At 42.7% G+C, this 16,082-nt stretch overlaps 1 protein-coding gene across 11 annotated transcripts in view; it reads left to right on the top strand.

Annotated features, from left to right (window-relative positions):
• Window positions 1–1,113: 1,113 nt before the first annotated feature.
• Window positions 1,114–16,082, top strand: part of HP1BP3 (heterochromatin protein 1 binding protein 3) — a 42,007-nt gene continuing 27,038 nt past the window's right edge. For 4 of the 11 annotated variants that reach the window (XR_001912685.5, XR_013519847.1, XR_013519846.1 and 1 more), the window contains exons 1-5: window positions 1,114–1,242; window positions 8,284–8,479; window positions 8,918–9,017; window positions 11,311–11,464; window positions 15,062–15,221. Coding sequence is in view for 4 of the 11 variants with exons in the window: in XM_009000560.5 (XP_008998808.1) it covers window positions 8,384–8,479; window positions 8,918–9,017; window positions 11,311–11,464; window positions 15,062–15,221 (510 nt within the window). In the remaining 7 variants the exon portion in view is untranslated. Of the gene's footprint in view, window positions 1,243–1,667; window positions 1,789–8,283; window positions 8,480–8,917; window positions 9,018–11,310; window positions 11,465–15,061; window positions 15,222–16,082 lie in introns of those variants that run through there. The other 7 variants (XR_004745784.3, XR_013519848.1, XM_002750388.7 and 4 more) reach the window with 3 other exon arrangements.

Raw genomic sequence — 16,082 nt, 5'->3', positions numbered from 1 at the left:
CTTACATGAAATCAGGCTGAAGACATTTTAGAGTAAAAGAAGAACGGTAGGATGTTTTAAATGTACGAATATGTAAAAATGGAAGAGGCTTTGCAAAGGGAGACAACAGAAAAGGACAAAGGAAGTGAGCAGAATGAAGAAAGGCATAAAAGACCAAAACCCCTTTTGAACAGCTAGCTGGAATATGACAGCAGAGCACTCAACAGTGGTAATGCCATCGTGCTCACCTTGTAAAGAATTTTTGGTGGTGGTTGTGAAATTTGAACTGAGAGACTGGGGTGGCGGTGGCAGGGAAAGCTGATGAGACAACTATGCTAATCGCAGGGTGAGACGACTGGGTGAGTGCTTAAATGGTGTCATAAGTCTCTATAAACCTTGGCACATGTGTTGGGTACTGGTCATCGACCGTCAGCTCGGAGCAATTCTAGTGGTGTTTCCTTACACTTACTACCCAATGCCTCCCGTCCCCCAAACACCTCAACTTTAAAAACAATCTTTCCAAGCTAGCTTTGAAGAGCTGTGTTTTTCCTTCGTATGTTTGTACGTTGCTTAAGTACGCCGATAGCAACGTCATGTGACAATTCAAAGGGAATCCCCTTTCTTCTAATCACAGGGTTTCCTTCTGGAGAACTCTCCCTGCCTGTGAGGATTAGGGAGCCCGGGAAGCCCCTTTCAACTTTTCAGTTCTTAGTCTCGAGTCACTACTCTGCCCTGTACTGTCCGGAGGCTTAATGGGAGCGAGTGCGTGGCAGTGAATTTCCGCTCTACAGTTTTCCCAGTTTCACACGGTCTTCAAAAAAGGGCTGTTTGCTCTTGAGCTACGCCTAAACTGAGAAGCGGGAAAGGCCAGCCCCGCCAAAGGCGGACGGGTGGCGGAAGCGAAAACCCGGTTAAGGGCAGGGCAGAGAAAGGGAAGGTTAGCCGGGGAAAGCAGCGCCCCTCGGAAGACACCAACACCGCCCCGCCAGGCCAAGCCAATGGGCGCCACCAGGCAGCGCCGGGAACGCGCGCCGACGCCCCGCGCTCCGCCGGCGTCCGCCCGTCCCCGCGCGCCCCCCCTGTACCCCACGCGCGGGGGGCGGGGCCGGCGGTGGCGCGCGCGGGGCCGCGGGCAGGGGGGCGGGGCGGCAGAGCTCGGCGGCTGGGACTGGAGGACAGCGGCGGCGGAGGCGACGAGCGGCGGCGGGAGCGGCGCCCACAGGCCGGGAGGGACGCGGGCGCCAGGACCGGCCGAACGCAGAGGTAACGCAGGACGGAACAGGCGGCCGGGGAGTGGGCGCGGGCTCGCTGGGTCCCGAAGGCGAGTGGCGAAGGCCGCTCGCCCGGGGCGCAGACGCCGCTCCCGGAGAGGAGGGGGCGGGGCGCCCGGGTCCCCGGAGGTGTCGCCTTTTGTTTGCCTTCCCCGGCCGCTCTGCCCTCCTCCCTTCCCCTCTCCAGCGACCTAGCCCCGTGCCCTTCTCGTTGACGCCTCCTCAGGGCCCTCTGGCGCGCGCGCTCCCGCCCTTGTTTTGTTTGGACTTGGGGGAGGAGGGGGGAGCTCTTCCCTGGCCGTGCGACCCTGCGTCCCAGCGCGCCTGCGTCGGCGTCCTCTGTTCGCCCTGATTGGCTGTGGGCTGCGCATGCTCCGAGGCCCGTCGCGGCCCGGCGTCCGCCCGCGCCCTCCCCTCACCCCATTCCCTCAGCGGTTTTCGGAGCCGGTTCGAAAGATGCCGGCGGCGGTGACTGGCTGCGGCGGGCCCGCCTCCCGGGTTCTCCGCCCCCGCCGCCGCCATTACGGAGCTCCCAGTGGTGAGTGTGCGGAGCATTGAGGCTCGCGTTCCTCCTCTGCTTCTGTCGCCGGGCGGGCGCCGGGGTTTCCCTGCCGAGCGTGAGCCCCGAACTGTCACCGCGCCGAGCCCCCACCTCATTCGTCGGTGTCTGCGGTCCCGAGCTTTCCCCGCCTTGCTGGCGGCCGGCGTTCTCCCCCGCCGTGCGCGTTCGCCGCTGTAGCCTATAGCTGCCTCGCCTCTCCGCTTTGTCTCCGCTGCTCTTGCCGTCCTCCCCGCGGTCCTCTGCCGGCGGGGCTGTCGGCTGTCGCTTTGCTGCTCCGCGACGGCGGCCTTGAGTCTCGCTTCCCTGGTGGCAAACCTAGAACTGGTTACTTGCCACCTTAGGCGGTGGGGTCTGAATGAGAGCAGTGCCTCGGTAGGTCGTCAGAAAGGCACAGTCCATCTGAGCGTTTGTCAGAGATGGAGGCAGGAGTGGTGCGGTGAGAGCCCCAGATCCGAGACCGGGGACAGCCACTTACCGTTTTTGAGAGAGTTCTCTCCGGGACCGGGTGAACTGTGCCACCGCCTCCGCGTGCACGTTCTTTTTGTTGTTTATTGCACTTCCTGACTTTGCATCGCATTGAAAAGTGAGAATCCAGTTCGAAATACGTCTAAAATCACCTGGGGCTTTTTGAGCACACTGTCTAGAGTGAAAGTAGACGTGACTAGTGTCATTTTGAAAGATGCTCTAATTTTGTTTTACCTGGCATCGGCATAAAACTTTTTAGCCTTTAAACTTTTCATGGCTCTTCTCAAACGTTACTGTGATTTGTGTCAAAATAGAAGTAACATTTTGAAATTTGGTGGGTTGGTTGGTTTTGGCTTTGTTTTGTGTTTTTTTGAGACGAAGTTTCACTTTTATTGCCCAGGCTGGAGTGCAATGGCGTGATCTCGGCTCACTGCAGCCTCCCGGGTTCAAGCGATTCTCCTGCCTCAGCCTCCCGAGTAGCTGGGATTACAGGGATGTGCCACCACACCCGGCTAATTTTGTATTTTTAGTAGAGACGGGGGTTTCACCATGTTAGTCAGGCTGGACTCGAACTCCTGACCTCAGGTGATCCGCCCGCCTCGGCCTCCCAAAGTGCTGGGATTACAGGCGTGAGCCACCGCGCCGGGTCGATTTTTGCATTGTTTTTAAGCTTACTTGGAAGATTGTAGGTCTGGAAGTTGGTGGATAAATTATATTGATTTCTCCATATGTAGATGAAAGTTTTAACTTCTTGCCCAGTTAGATTGTGATTTTGTTGGGATGAGACACCCTGTAGTGTCTTTAGCATCTGTGCCCAAGACAGACACGGAGTATATGCTTACTTACATAACCTAACCGAAATTTGAAAATAAAAAGTGCCAGCAATCAAATTACAGGCATGGTTTTTGTGACATGACTCGTTAAATCTGAGTATAATGAATGACATTAGATTGGGAACAGTGTGAGGTGTTCAGTGCCTCACTAATGACATGTATCACATATATTTTGGGGTAAAATGTGAAATTATAATACTTTTCCTAAAGTGCATGTTATCAAGGATATCAGTAAACTGAATTGCGTTGTTAAACTCCTACTCACTTTCCTACTGCTTTCTCTTAATGTAGAGGAAATAAAACTGAAATTTGAGGCTTTTTATTTTTACAGTCCTTTTTTTTTTTTTTTTTTTTTTTTGCCTGCATTAAAATAATTTAAAGCCAGGCATGGTGGCTCACGCCTGTAATCCTAGCACTTTGGGAAGCCAAAGAGGAGATTGCTTGAGTCCAGGAGTTAGAGACCAGCCTGGGCCACACAGGGAGACCCTGTCTCTACAAAAAATACAAAAACTGTTGCAGTGTGGTGGCACGTACCTGTAATCCCAGCTGAGGTGGCTGAGGTGAGAGGATCACTTGAGCCCAGAAGGTGGCGGCTACAGTGATCCCTGATCATGCCACTGCACTCCAGCCTAAGACCCTGTCTCAAAATAACCAATTTAATTTAAGCATTTCCCTTGACAAAAAGTAAATCTTTGTGTTGTTATTCTGATGTTAAGTTTAAAAAGCAAACAGATGTTCGTAAGAGGGCAAAGTAAACCACAGGTAAACTCAGACTGTTTTTGGCACATGTAAGAACCAAGGTGAAAAACATGAGTAAACTTCATTTGTTCATCCTTTACTTTAACAAATATTAATTGAGCATCTGTTGTGTGCCTGGTGTGTTCATAGGCATCAGGTATGCAGCAAGTGAACCAAGTAGATGAGATACCTGCCAGGAACAAGTGTGGCAGCCAAAAAACCTGATCATTCAGAAGTGCAATAGCAAAAAGTTTAGTTAATAGGTACACTGGGTCAAATGTGGTGGCTTACACCTGTAATCCTAACATGTTGAGAGGCCAAGGCAGGTGGATCGCTTGAGCCCAGGAGTTTGTGACAGTCTAGGCAACATGGCGAAACCCTTTCTTTACAAAAAAAAAAAAAAAAAAAGCCAGGCGTGGTGGTGCATTCCTGTAGTCCGGGGTACTAGGGAGACAAAGGTGGGAGAGTCACTTGAGCCTGGGAGGTTGAAGCTGCAGTGAGCTGTGATACTCCAATCTGGGTGACAGAGTGAGACCCTGCCTAAAAACAAAACAAACATAGGTACAGTGATACTAAGGCAGTATGAATTAACCATGCATATACTTAGCTTTGTAATGAACAGTGAATTTATCAAATAGCCAATTACCCCAACTATTCTAAAGTAAGTACTGCAGATTGAAGCTTTGAAGCTCTATGACTTTGACTTTTATTAAGGAAATGCAGAGCTGAGGCTAACATACCGTTTTTTTGAAATGCAATCTTACTCTGTCACCCAGGCTGGCGTGCAGTGGTGTGATCTCAGCTCACTGCAACCTCTGCCTCCTGGGTTTAAGTGATTCTCCTGCCTCAGCCTCCTGAGTAGTTGGGAATAACCCAGCTATTCTAAAGAAAGTACTATTGATTGAAGCTTTGAAGTTCTACGACTTTTACTAAGGAAATGCAGAGCTGAGGCTAACATCTCTGTGTTTTGTTTTGTTTTGAGATGGAGTCTCACTAACCCAGGCTGGAGTGCAGTGGCTCAATCTCAGTTCACTGCAGCCTCCACCACCTGGGTTCAAGTGATTCTTCTGCTTCAGTCTTCTGAGTAGCTGGGACTATAGGCATGTGCCACCGCTCCCAGCTAACTTTTGTATTTTTAATAGAGATGAGGTTTCACCATCTTGGCCAGGATGGTCTTGAACTCCTGACCTCAGATGATCTTCACCTCAGCCTCCCCATAAGTGCTGGGAATACAGGCATGCGCCACTCTATGCGGCCCTAAAGTCTCTTAATATTTATCCCAAATAACTGGGTTTTAAGTGTTCTTCACATATAATGAATGTAGTAATAAGTATTACCAGATGTCATTATTACTTCAACTATTATTATTATTATTGAGCCAGGGTCTTGCTCTGTCACCCAGACTGGAGTGCAGTGGTATGATTCTAGCTCACGGTAGCCTCAATCTCCTGGGCACTGGCAGTCCTGCCACCTCAGTTTTCCAAGTAGGTGAGACTTATAGGCACGTCCCACAGTGAACCACTAATTTTTTTATCGTGTGTGTGTGTGTGTGTGTGTGTGTGTGTGTGTGTTTAAGAGACGGGTTGCTCGCTGTGTTGCCCAGGCTGGAATGCAGTGGTTATTCACAAGTGTGATCCCACTACTGATCAGCATGGGAGTTTTGACTGCTCTGTTTCCATCCTGGGCCAGTTTGCCCCTCCTTAGGCAGTCTGGTGGTCCTCCGCTCCCGGGAGCTTACCATTTTGATGCCAAACTTAGTGTGGACACCCGATTGGCATAGTGCACTACAGCCCAGAACTGGGCTCAAGCGATCCTCTCACCTCAGTCTCCTGAGTAGCTGGGACTGCAGGCACCTGCCACTGCACCTGGCTTATTTAATTATTTTTTTTGAGGCAGGCTCTGCTATGTCAGCTGGGCTGAAATGCAGTGACTTGATCTTGGGTCGCTGCATCCTAAATTTTCTGGGCCAAGCAATTCTCCCAGTCTCAGCCTCCCAGGTAGCTGAAACTACAGGTGCGTGCCACCATGCCCAGCTGATTGTTAATTTTTTTTTTAGAGACAGGGTCTAACTGTATTGCCCAGGTTGGTGTTGAACTTCTGGGCTCAAGTGATCCTCCCACTTCCGCCTCCTGAAGTGCTGGGATTATAGGTGTGAGCCACCACACCTGGCCTGTTTTTAAATTTTAATTTATTTTTGGTAAAGACCAAGTCTTAACCATGTTGCCTAAGCTAGTTTTGAATTCCTAGCCTCAAGGGATCCTCCCACCTATGCCTCCCAAAGTGCTGGGGTTGCAGGCATGAGCTACTGCACCAAATGGGAAAACATTTTTTTAAGATGCTTGTTAATGGAGACTCCTGAAGGTTGTTGACTTCACGGTAGCATTTTCAGCTTAGCTAGTGTTATCATGGGTTAATAAAGATAAATTCGTTGACAATATAACTTTATTTAGGACACCTGATTGTGATAATTGTTTTACTTCTATATCATTTTTGCATGTTAAAAATACCAGCAGATTTGCATAGGGCTTTTTATTACCAAGGAAAGTATATTACTATATAATTGCTAATTGGATGAATGACCAAGCTTATATACTAAAATTATCTCAAGATAGGTTTTTAGTTTTCACAGACCTAAATAATGTTCTTAACCAACTTGACCCTCTTTTCACAGATCAGAAAACAACTATTTTTGTTATTATAGTTTATAATTTCTTGAAATTAATCACTACATTACCATTTTTTAATAATTTTTGCTGGGCAGTGGCTCATGCCTTTAGTCCCAGCACTTTGGGAGGCCGAGGCAGGAGGATTGCTTTAGCTCAGGAATTCAAGACCAGCCTGGGCAACATGACGAGATTTCATCTCTACAACAAAATTAGCCAGGCATGGTGGCATGCGCCTGTAGTCCCAGCTACTCAGGAGGCTGAGATGGGAGAATGTCTTAAGCCTGGGAGGCAGAGGTTGTGGTAAGCTGTGATCACGCTGCTGCACTCCAGCCTGGGTGACAGAGCGAGACCCTGTCTCAAGAAAAAAAAAATTAGCCAGGCGTGGTGGTTCACACCTGTAATCCCAGCACTTTGGGAGGCCAAGGCAGGCAGATCACAAGGTCCGGCATTTGAGACCAGCCTGGCCAACATAGCAAAACACCATCTCTCCTAAGAATACAAAAAAAATTAGCCAGGCATGGTGGTGGGCACCTGTAGTCCCAGCTCGGGAGGCTGAGGCAAAAGAATGACATGAACCCAGGGGGCAGGGGTTGCAGTGAGCTGAGATCCCACCACTGCACTCCAGCCTGAGCAGCAGAGTGAGACTCCCTCTCAAAAAAAAAAAAAGAGAAAAAATTTAACATTAATGAATATTCTAGTTCACTTAAGTTTTAGTGTGTTATACTGCACTGAATTCTTTCAGCTGCCTTTCCTTGCAGCTGATTGACAGTTGACAAGTCTGGTATTCCTCTTGGTGTTCCTATAAAAAGATTTTTCCTTATAAATGTGACTGCATCCTCTATGTATGAAATTTCTGGATTTATCCTAGTTGTTTTAGGTTGGGACTGTTACTTGGCAAATTGAAAGCTCTTAAATTCTTAGGCAAGGTTAGGGCTTAATGTAGAAGTGGAATGACTGTCATTCCCCAACTCTTTGTTAATAGTTCACTAGCACAGAGACCTAAACACTTAAATGGTCTTCTTTTTTTTTTTGTATTGAGGAATTTTTATATGAAATGTCATTGAGTCTCAGATGAGATTTTTGGGAAAGAAGGGGTGTCAGTGCTCAGGTAAACTTGGGTGACTGCATGGGTTTTATTTTTGAATATTTATATTATTCTGTACTAGTTTTCCTTACATTAAAAATATGGCAGTTATAGAAGCATACTTTTATTCTCCTAGGTGATGTTCTAAATTTGCTTCTGTGGGTCTGGAGGCTAATAGAATGTCATGTTATTCAGCAGTATTTTTGCCCTTGTGTTATCCCTTAATAGAAGAAAAAAAGTGCTCATCTACTAGAGATAGAGTTTAAGACTACAGGTAATTTTGCTGACCCTTTTGAGAACAGTAACAACAAAAGCCTTCTCTTGGTAAACTGATCTTTTACTAAACATTTTAGTAACTGTTCCTTAGTCTCCTTATTCTATCCTTCTAAGTTCCTGATGGTGGCAGGAAAGGGGATGGGATTAGGTTCCTTATGAGCTTCCTTGCCCTTGTTGTCTTTGTTCATGTGGAAGGTGCAAACAGCTGCTGTGGCTTATGCATTCGTCTTAGTGCTGCTTTATGTAGTCTACATTTTGATAGTTTTATCTTTCTGAATAACCAAATCATCTGTCATAACCATAAACTTTATAGTTATATTTTTTTCTCTTTGGATATGTATTAAATTTAGACGTTTTAGTTTAGTTTTGTTTCTGTTAATCTTCACACCAGGTCTTTTCTGTGCTTTAGGTTGATTCTTCACCACACTGAAACCATTAGGAAAAATCCTTGTGGTTAACAGCAGAGGCTTCAGAGTGTAACCTGTACTCGGGCCTAGAAATTATTTAAAATGGCGACTGATACGTCTCAAGGTGAACTCGTCCATCCTAAGGCACTCCCACTTATAGTAGGAGCTCAGCTGATCCACGCGGACAAGTTAGGTGAGGTAGGGGCTGACACATTCTTGAAGCTCACTCTTGGATCAATCCCTGACTTCAGGCCCTGCTGGGTCCTTCTTGGTACATGTTCCTTCCCTTACTTTGGGGAGTCTAGGTTGTAAATTTGGAAAAAAAATCAGATACAAAGTTCTTTTCATCTTCCCTTTCCCCTCAAATTCCTGAGAAAACCTCCAACCTTCTAAATTTATAGCAAATCAACTATAATTATGTGTTTCCATTTGAAATTCAAGCTAAAATAACATACTTGAAAAAGTATTTCTTAAAAATCATATTCACTTCAAAAAACTTATTAAAAGTAATTTGCATCAGATCCTGGAGTCGACTTGAAGAATTCTACATCTTCTAGCACCCAGTTAGGCCCTTTGAGAAAGAGAGAAAAGAGAATTTTTTAATGCATGTTTGATTATGGCCATCTCTTTTCACAGAAGGTAGAAGATAGCACCATGCCGATTCGTCGAACTGTGAATTCTACTCGGGAAACTCCTCCCAAAAGCAAGCTTGCTGAAGGGGAGGAAGAAAAGCCAGGTAAAGTAAAACCGGGACACCACTTAAAACAGCAAATGTTTTACTGCAATTTGGAGTATCCCGTAAATTCCTTTGAACTTAATTGTTCTTTTTTTCATGACTTAAGTGTTTTGGGGAAACATTTAGAGAGAGAATCAATAGCTAGCTGTTGGTATGTCATTGCCAGACCACGTGGGCAAAGTAAGATTTCATTTTCTCTGTAAAGATTTTTGGAAGGTGAAAATGTTATGTTGGAATTAAAAACAGAAAAATGGTTGGGGATGACAGAAATGGCCAGAGTAGCATTCTGGACATAAAGTGTCATGGGAATGAATGCACTCTGGGAGACTGGAAAACGTGGGCCTTCAGGGTAGATAGTGAAAGGTTCATCCAGAAACCATCTGGAGGCCTTAAGAGAAGCGAATGGTAATCTGTTGGTCTGTAACAGGTATCGCTAGAGAAAAGATTGGCCAGTCAGTGGTGGGAGCATAACCAATGGAAAGAAACATAGACCCATCAGTGTGGAGTACTAATGCTCCTTTATGGCGTCTATAACCACCTCTTCTCCTTTTCCCATCTTTATTTTTCTTCTCAAGATCTTTTTTTTTCTTTTTCCCTTTCTTGTCTTTTACCTCAATTTTTCAGGGATGAGCACATTGTGCTGCCCCTGTTGTGGCTGTTAGAATCAGTTATTTGCTGACCAGCCCGTATTAGGAATAGAGGGCTGGGCGCAGTGGCTCCCACCTGTAATCCCAGCACTTTCGGAGGCCGAGGTGGGCAGATCACCTGAGGTCAGGAGTTCAAGACCAGCCTGCCAACATGGTCATCTCTACTAAAATTACAAACATTATCTGGGCATGGTGGTGCATGCCTGTAATCCCTGCTACTTGGGAGGCTGAGGCACAAGAATCACTTGAGCCCAGGAGGCAGAAGTTGCAGTGAGCTGAGATCACACCATTGCACTCCAAGCTAGGCAACAGAGGGAAACTGTCTCCAAAAAAAAAAAAAAGGGAATAGAAAATACATGCATCCTTGTTGCCTGTATCCCTTGGTGGGTGCATCAGGGCAGACATCAAAAACCAGTCAATATACTCTTTTTTGGCTGAGCCGGGATTTTGTCTCTGAATTCTTAGATGAATGCTATAAACAATTTGGGTACCCTGGCCTAAGGCAGTTAAGAAACATGGGAATCCGAATATTTTAAAAAGTAAACGGGTGCTGGTGAGTTGAAGATAGATTATCTTGTTCAGCACTGGGATAAGGCACTTGGTCTATCTCAATCCACGCTTATTTAACAGCCAGCTGAAGCCACTAAATCACTAATAATATCAGTTTTCAGAATATATGCCAGAAGGTTCAGATGCAGAGTATTAGAAAAGTCAGCCAAGAGTTGATAAAGAAATAGTGTCACTTCACAAGTTGTATGTTTAATCTTCTCTCTATCCCATTTTGTACACAGTATTTTGTACATAGAAATTAGACTTTACTCATTTTAAATTTTATAAACTACATTTTACACAGAAACAGACACGTAGTTTAATGAGTTGGAAACAATGTCATATACATACAACATATTCAATATCTGTTGAATTACTGAACCTTTATTAAGCCCTAACTCTTAAGCAGTTATTGAGAAGACAAAATAAGAAGTCCTTATCATTAGTCCAATAATTAATTCATATAATTTAAACGATCAGATTCTTTAAGCATATACTTTGGCTTGACGTATATTCATGCCACTGGAGTCCTTTTTCTTTTGTGTTTTTTTTGTTTGTTTGTTTTTTCTTTTGGAGTCCTGTGAAGTCCCTGCATAACCAGTGCCTGGGGTTCTGTGTTTTATAGTAGTTGCTCAAAGAGACATGCTGTGAAGGAAAGGCACAGATAACAAGCAGACCTCCATGTTCCCTCTCTCATATTTCTACTCTTGTTTCAGTCATTCCTCTTGGAAAATACATGAGGTTTTTATTATTTACTCTCTGGGATTTGCCTGTTAAATTATAAAATGGCTATTTTCTTAATTGTGAGTCTCATGAATATTGCAGAGTAGAATAATTAAACGATTTGGGATGAAATCAGTTTTCCTTTCTATGTAATTTCTTGGTTTATCTATTTTTCTCATAATAAACAACCACTTGACCAGGCAGCTTGAGTGGCATGAAGAATGTAAGAAAACTCCATTAGTGATCATTTGTTTTTATTTTAGAATTTGTTAATTGGAAACTTTGGCTGGTCTGTTTAATAAGATAAACTTTTGCCCTTTTGACTCAGATTTGAATACATCTGCTTATGCACTTTTGCTCACCTGATTTTTTAGAACCGGATGTAAGTTCAGAGGAATCTGTTTCCACTGTAGAGGAACAAGAGAATGAAACACCACCTGCCACTTCGAGTGAGGCAGAGCAGCCAAAGGTTGAACCTGAGAATGAAGAGAAGGAAGAAAATAAGTCTTCTGAGGAAACCAAAAAGGAGTAAGGAGTTATGTCTTCTTGTTATTTATATTTGAAGAATGTGTAAAGACAGTGTTGCAACATTGGTTTATGCTAGGTGTTTGCTATTTGGATTTAATTTTTAGAATTATCATTTGAAATAGGCTTATTATATAATTGTATATGACCTGCTAGAATTTGCTGTGGTTAGCAGAACACCATGGTTTGAATAATCCAAAGGTCTTTCTCTTTGGCTTTGGAATGTGTTTTTGAGCTTACGATTTATTGTGGAGTGTATCTAATATTTTAAGCATTGGCAACACTTCAGTAAGATATGAAAATAACTATAAAAATCAGACCTAGAAGACATTTCACTATTTTATTCCTATCTCTGTGCCAGGAGTGGATTGTTTTTGTGTGCTTTCATTAGAAGGCATTAATCTGTATCAAACCATTGATAGTGTGACCCAAAAGTCTATATATGTTTGCTGAAGTAGTCAGTTGAGGAATTGACTTTGAGAATCTGAAAGTAAAATTTGCTACTGAGGTGTATCTATATAAGGTGATGGCAGTTACTTTTTAATTTTAATTTTTTTGTTTTTGCAGGAGAGCTGGTAGTAATTTATTATTCTACTCTTTTCACAATTGGTCAGAACAGTTAGAAATTACTTTTAAATATAATCATACATTGCTTAACAATGATAGACATTCTGAGAGATGCATTTTTAGGGAATTTCATCATCGTGCCAACATCATAAAGTGTACTTACGCAAACGTACATGGTACGGCCTACTACATACCAAGGCTTTATGGGATAGTGTGTTGTTCCTAGGCTACAAACCTTTATAGCATGTTACTGTACTAAATACTGTAGGCAATTATAACACAATGGTAAGTATTCGTGTATTTAAACATAGAAAAGGTACAGTAAAAATATGATATAAAAGATAAAAAATGGTTTACCTGTATAGGGCACTTACCATGAATGGACCTTAGAGGATTGGAAGTTGTTCGGGTGAATGAGTGGTAAGTGAATGGAAAGGCCTAGGGCGTTACTGTGTTCAACTGTAGACTTTATAAACATTGTATGTTTAAGCTACACTAAATTTATTAAAAGATATTTTTATTTCTTCAGTAATAAACCTTACCTTACTGTAACTTTATAAATGTTTTAATTTTTTAAACTTTTTGGCTCTTGTCAAAAGTTTAAAATACAAACACATTACACAGCTGTACAAAAAAGTATTTTTTATTGTTATTTTACAAGCTTTTTTCTGAGTAAAAAATTATTTATTTTTTAATATATTATATATATATTTTTCTTTTTAAAAACGGGGTTTCACCATGTTGGTCAGGCTGGTCTTAAACTCCCGACTTCAGGTGATCCGCCTGCCTTGGCCTCCAAAATGCTTGGATTACAGGCGTGAGCCACCACTCCTGGCCCTAAAAATTTTTTATTTTTAAAAAACTTTTAAACTTTATTAAAAATGAAGACACAAACCATATGCAGTGGTACATACCTGTAGCCCTGGCTACTTAGGAAGCCAAGGTGGGAGGATTGCTTGAGCCCTGAAATTTGAGTCTAGGTTAGGCAACATCATGAGACGTCATATCTATATAAAAACAAAATTAAGACACAAACACACACCTTAACTTAACCTATGCTTGCACAGTGTCAGGGTCATCAGTATCTCTGTCTTCCACCTCCAGATCTTGTCCCACTGGAAGGCCTTCAGGAGCAGTAATATGCATGGACCTGTCATCTCCTATGGTAACAGTGCTGTCTTTTGGATAGCATTGTTCTGAAAGACCTGATTGAGTCTGTTTGACAGTTAACTTTTTATTTTTTTAGATAGAAAGCATGTACTCTAAAATAATGATAAAAAGTATAGTAAACACATAAACTAGTAGTTATTAAGTATTATGTATTATATATAATTGTAATGTGCTACTTTTTTTTGAGATGGAGTCCCCCTATGTCTCCAGGCTGGAGTGCAGTGGCATGATCACAGCTCACTGCAACCTCCGCCTCCCTGGTTCAAGCGATTCCCCCACTTCAGCCTCCTGAGTAGCTGGGATTACAGGTGTACGCCACCATGTCCAGCTAATTTTTGTATTTTTAGAAGAGATGGGGTTTCACCATGTTGGCCAGGATGGTCTCGATCTCTTGATCTCATGATCCATCCACCTTGGCCTCCCAAAGTGCTGAGATTACAGGTGTGAGCCACCACGCCTGGCCAGTGTGCTATATTTTTATATGCCTGGCAGCACAGTAGGTTTGTTTATACCAATGTCACCACAAACAAGTGAGTCATGTGTTGTGCTGTGATATTACCATAGCTATCATGTTAACCAGGTAAAAGGAGGTTTTCATTTCCTTCATAATCTTGAGACCACTGTAGTATATGTGGTCTGTCGACTAAAATATCATTATGCAGCACATAATCATAAAAGGAATAGCTTAGTAATAACTATACCTTCTGGGTATAATCTTCAGGGTATTCTTTATCTGAGTTTCATAGATATAGCTAAGGTCTGTGGAATTTGTAGTAACTATTGTGTGCGTGTATGTATTTTTTTTTTCTTTTTTCTTTTTTTTTTTTTTTGAGATGGAGTTAACGCTGTTACCCAGGCTGGAGTGCAATGGCGCGATCTTGGCTCACCGCAACCTCCGCCTCCTGGGTTCAGGCAATTCTCCTGCCTCAGCCTCCTGAGTAGCTGGGATTACAGGCACGTGCCACCGTGCGCAGCTAATTTTTTGTATTTTTAGTAGAGATGGGGTTTCACCTATGTTGACCAAGGATGGTCTCTTATCTCTTGACCTTGTGATCCACCCGCCTCGGCCTCCCAAAGTGCTGGGATTACAGGCATGAGCCACCGCGCCTGGCTGTGTGTGTATTTTTAATAGAGATGGTGTCTCACTATGTTAGCCAGGTTGGGCTTGAACTCCTAGCTTCAGGCAATTCTACAATCTCAGATGCCCAAATTGCTGGGATAACAGGCATGAGCCACTGCACCCAGCCTATCCTATATTTTTAAATCTCTAAAATCTTCTAATGCATATATTAGGTGCACAGAGTACTGTTATATACTCAGAATAAAATTTGTATAATGCTTTAAAGCTCATAAAATTGCTTTGATAAACATACTGTTACAACTCTTGCAACGCCTTGGGAAGTAGTTGGTTTTATATTACTATTTTATAGCTGAGGAGACTGAGACTCACATCATTTACTAAGATCATATAGCTAGCTAGTAAATGTTTGCTTGAAAACGCAAACAAATGCTTTCTGACTTAAGAGCTTGAAATTTTTTCACTATACCAAATTGCATCTGTTGTCATTATTAACAAATATGCATTTTAAATTCTCATTTATCTTATGTACTAAGTGCTTATACCAGTGCTAATTTATGTGATGCCTCTCTCCTGCACCTAAGAGAAAAACACCTTTTTAATTCATGTATAGTACCCAGTTTTTAAAGAGTTATTTTGTAAAATTTTGCTTATTGTACATATCACTTTAGCCTGTAATAAATTAAAGCGTTAATTTTTATCTCTTCCTGGTCTTTTTCTCTTTCTGACTTTGTACATCTTTCTAGAGAGTTTATCTTCTATAATAACAATTCTTTGTTTTAAAGTGAGAAAGATCAATCTAAAGAAAAGGAGAAGAAAGTGAAAAAAACAATTCCTTCCTGGGCTACCCTTTCTGCCAGCCAGCTAGCCAGGGCCCAGAAACAAACACCGATGGCTTCTTCCCCACGTCCCAAGATGGATGCAATCTTAACTGAGGCCATTAAGGCAAGTTTTTATTTCAAGCAATTCATCTTAGATTTATTATGTTCATTTTTTTCTTATTTGAAAATGACATACTTCTGTCTAGACATCATAAGTCTTGCTCTGCTTCCTAAAGGAGTTTTAAAGAGAGGGACGTCATTATGTGTTCATGTTTTTCTAATGTAATTACATTTGGTAAACACTTAATTTTTAAAAAAATGTATACTTACTGTTGCAAATATTTTTAACTTTAGAATTTTTAAATTTAGTTTATTGAGTAAGTATAGTTTTTATTCGAAGGCTGAAAATACTAATTCATTCAAATGTTAATTCATTCAACAAACATTTAAGGACTGCCTTCCCTCTGTCAGGGACCCCTCCTAGTGGTATGGAATTATTAAGGCTAGCAAAGTCCTTGCCCTTATAAATCTAATTATGACTCAGTAACTGAAAAATACTGAGAATTTTTGGTTAAAAAATATCTCTTAAGTTCATTTGTAAAGTGGTGTCTGATCTTGGTAGTGGTTATCTTTCATACCTGAACCCTGTTAAAAACACTGCTTTATCACCTAGACATTCCAAAATGCTTTACCAAAATTATTCTCCTTATATAGATTTATGATTTGCTGTAATCCATTGACTTTTCATCAAAAAAAATTTGCTATTTAAAGGTTATCTTCTAATCTGACATTGCCTTTATTGTATAAGTCTTTCCTTTTTTTTTGAGACAGAGTTTTGCTCTTGTTACCCAGGCTGGAGTGCAGTGGCATGATCTCGGCTGACCGCAACCTCTGCCTCCTGGGTTCAAACAGTTCTCCCGCCTCAGCCCCCTGAGTAGCTGGGACTACGGGCACGCACCACCATGCTCAGCTAATTTTTTTTTTT

The sequence above is a fragment of the Callithrix jacchus genome, chromosome 7 (assembly GCF_049354715.1).
Source record: "Callithrix jacchus isolate 240 chromosome 7, calJac240_pri, whole genome shotgun sequence".
In the NCBI taxonomy this organism is placed as follows: domain Eukaryota; kingdom Metazoa; phylum Chordata; class Mammalia; order Primates; family Cebidae; genus Callithrix; species Callithrix jacchus.
The sequence above is the reverse complement of the archived record's forward strand: the minus strand, read 5'-3'. Positions and strand labels throughout refer to the sequence as shown.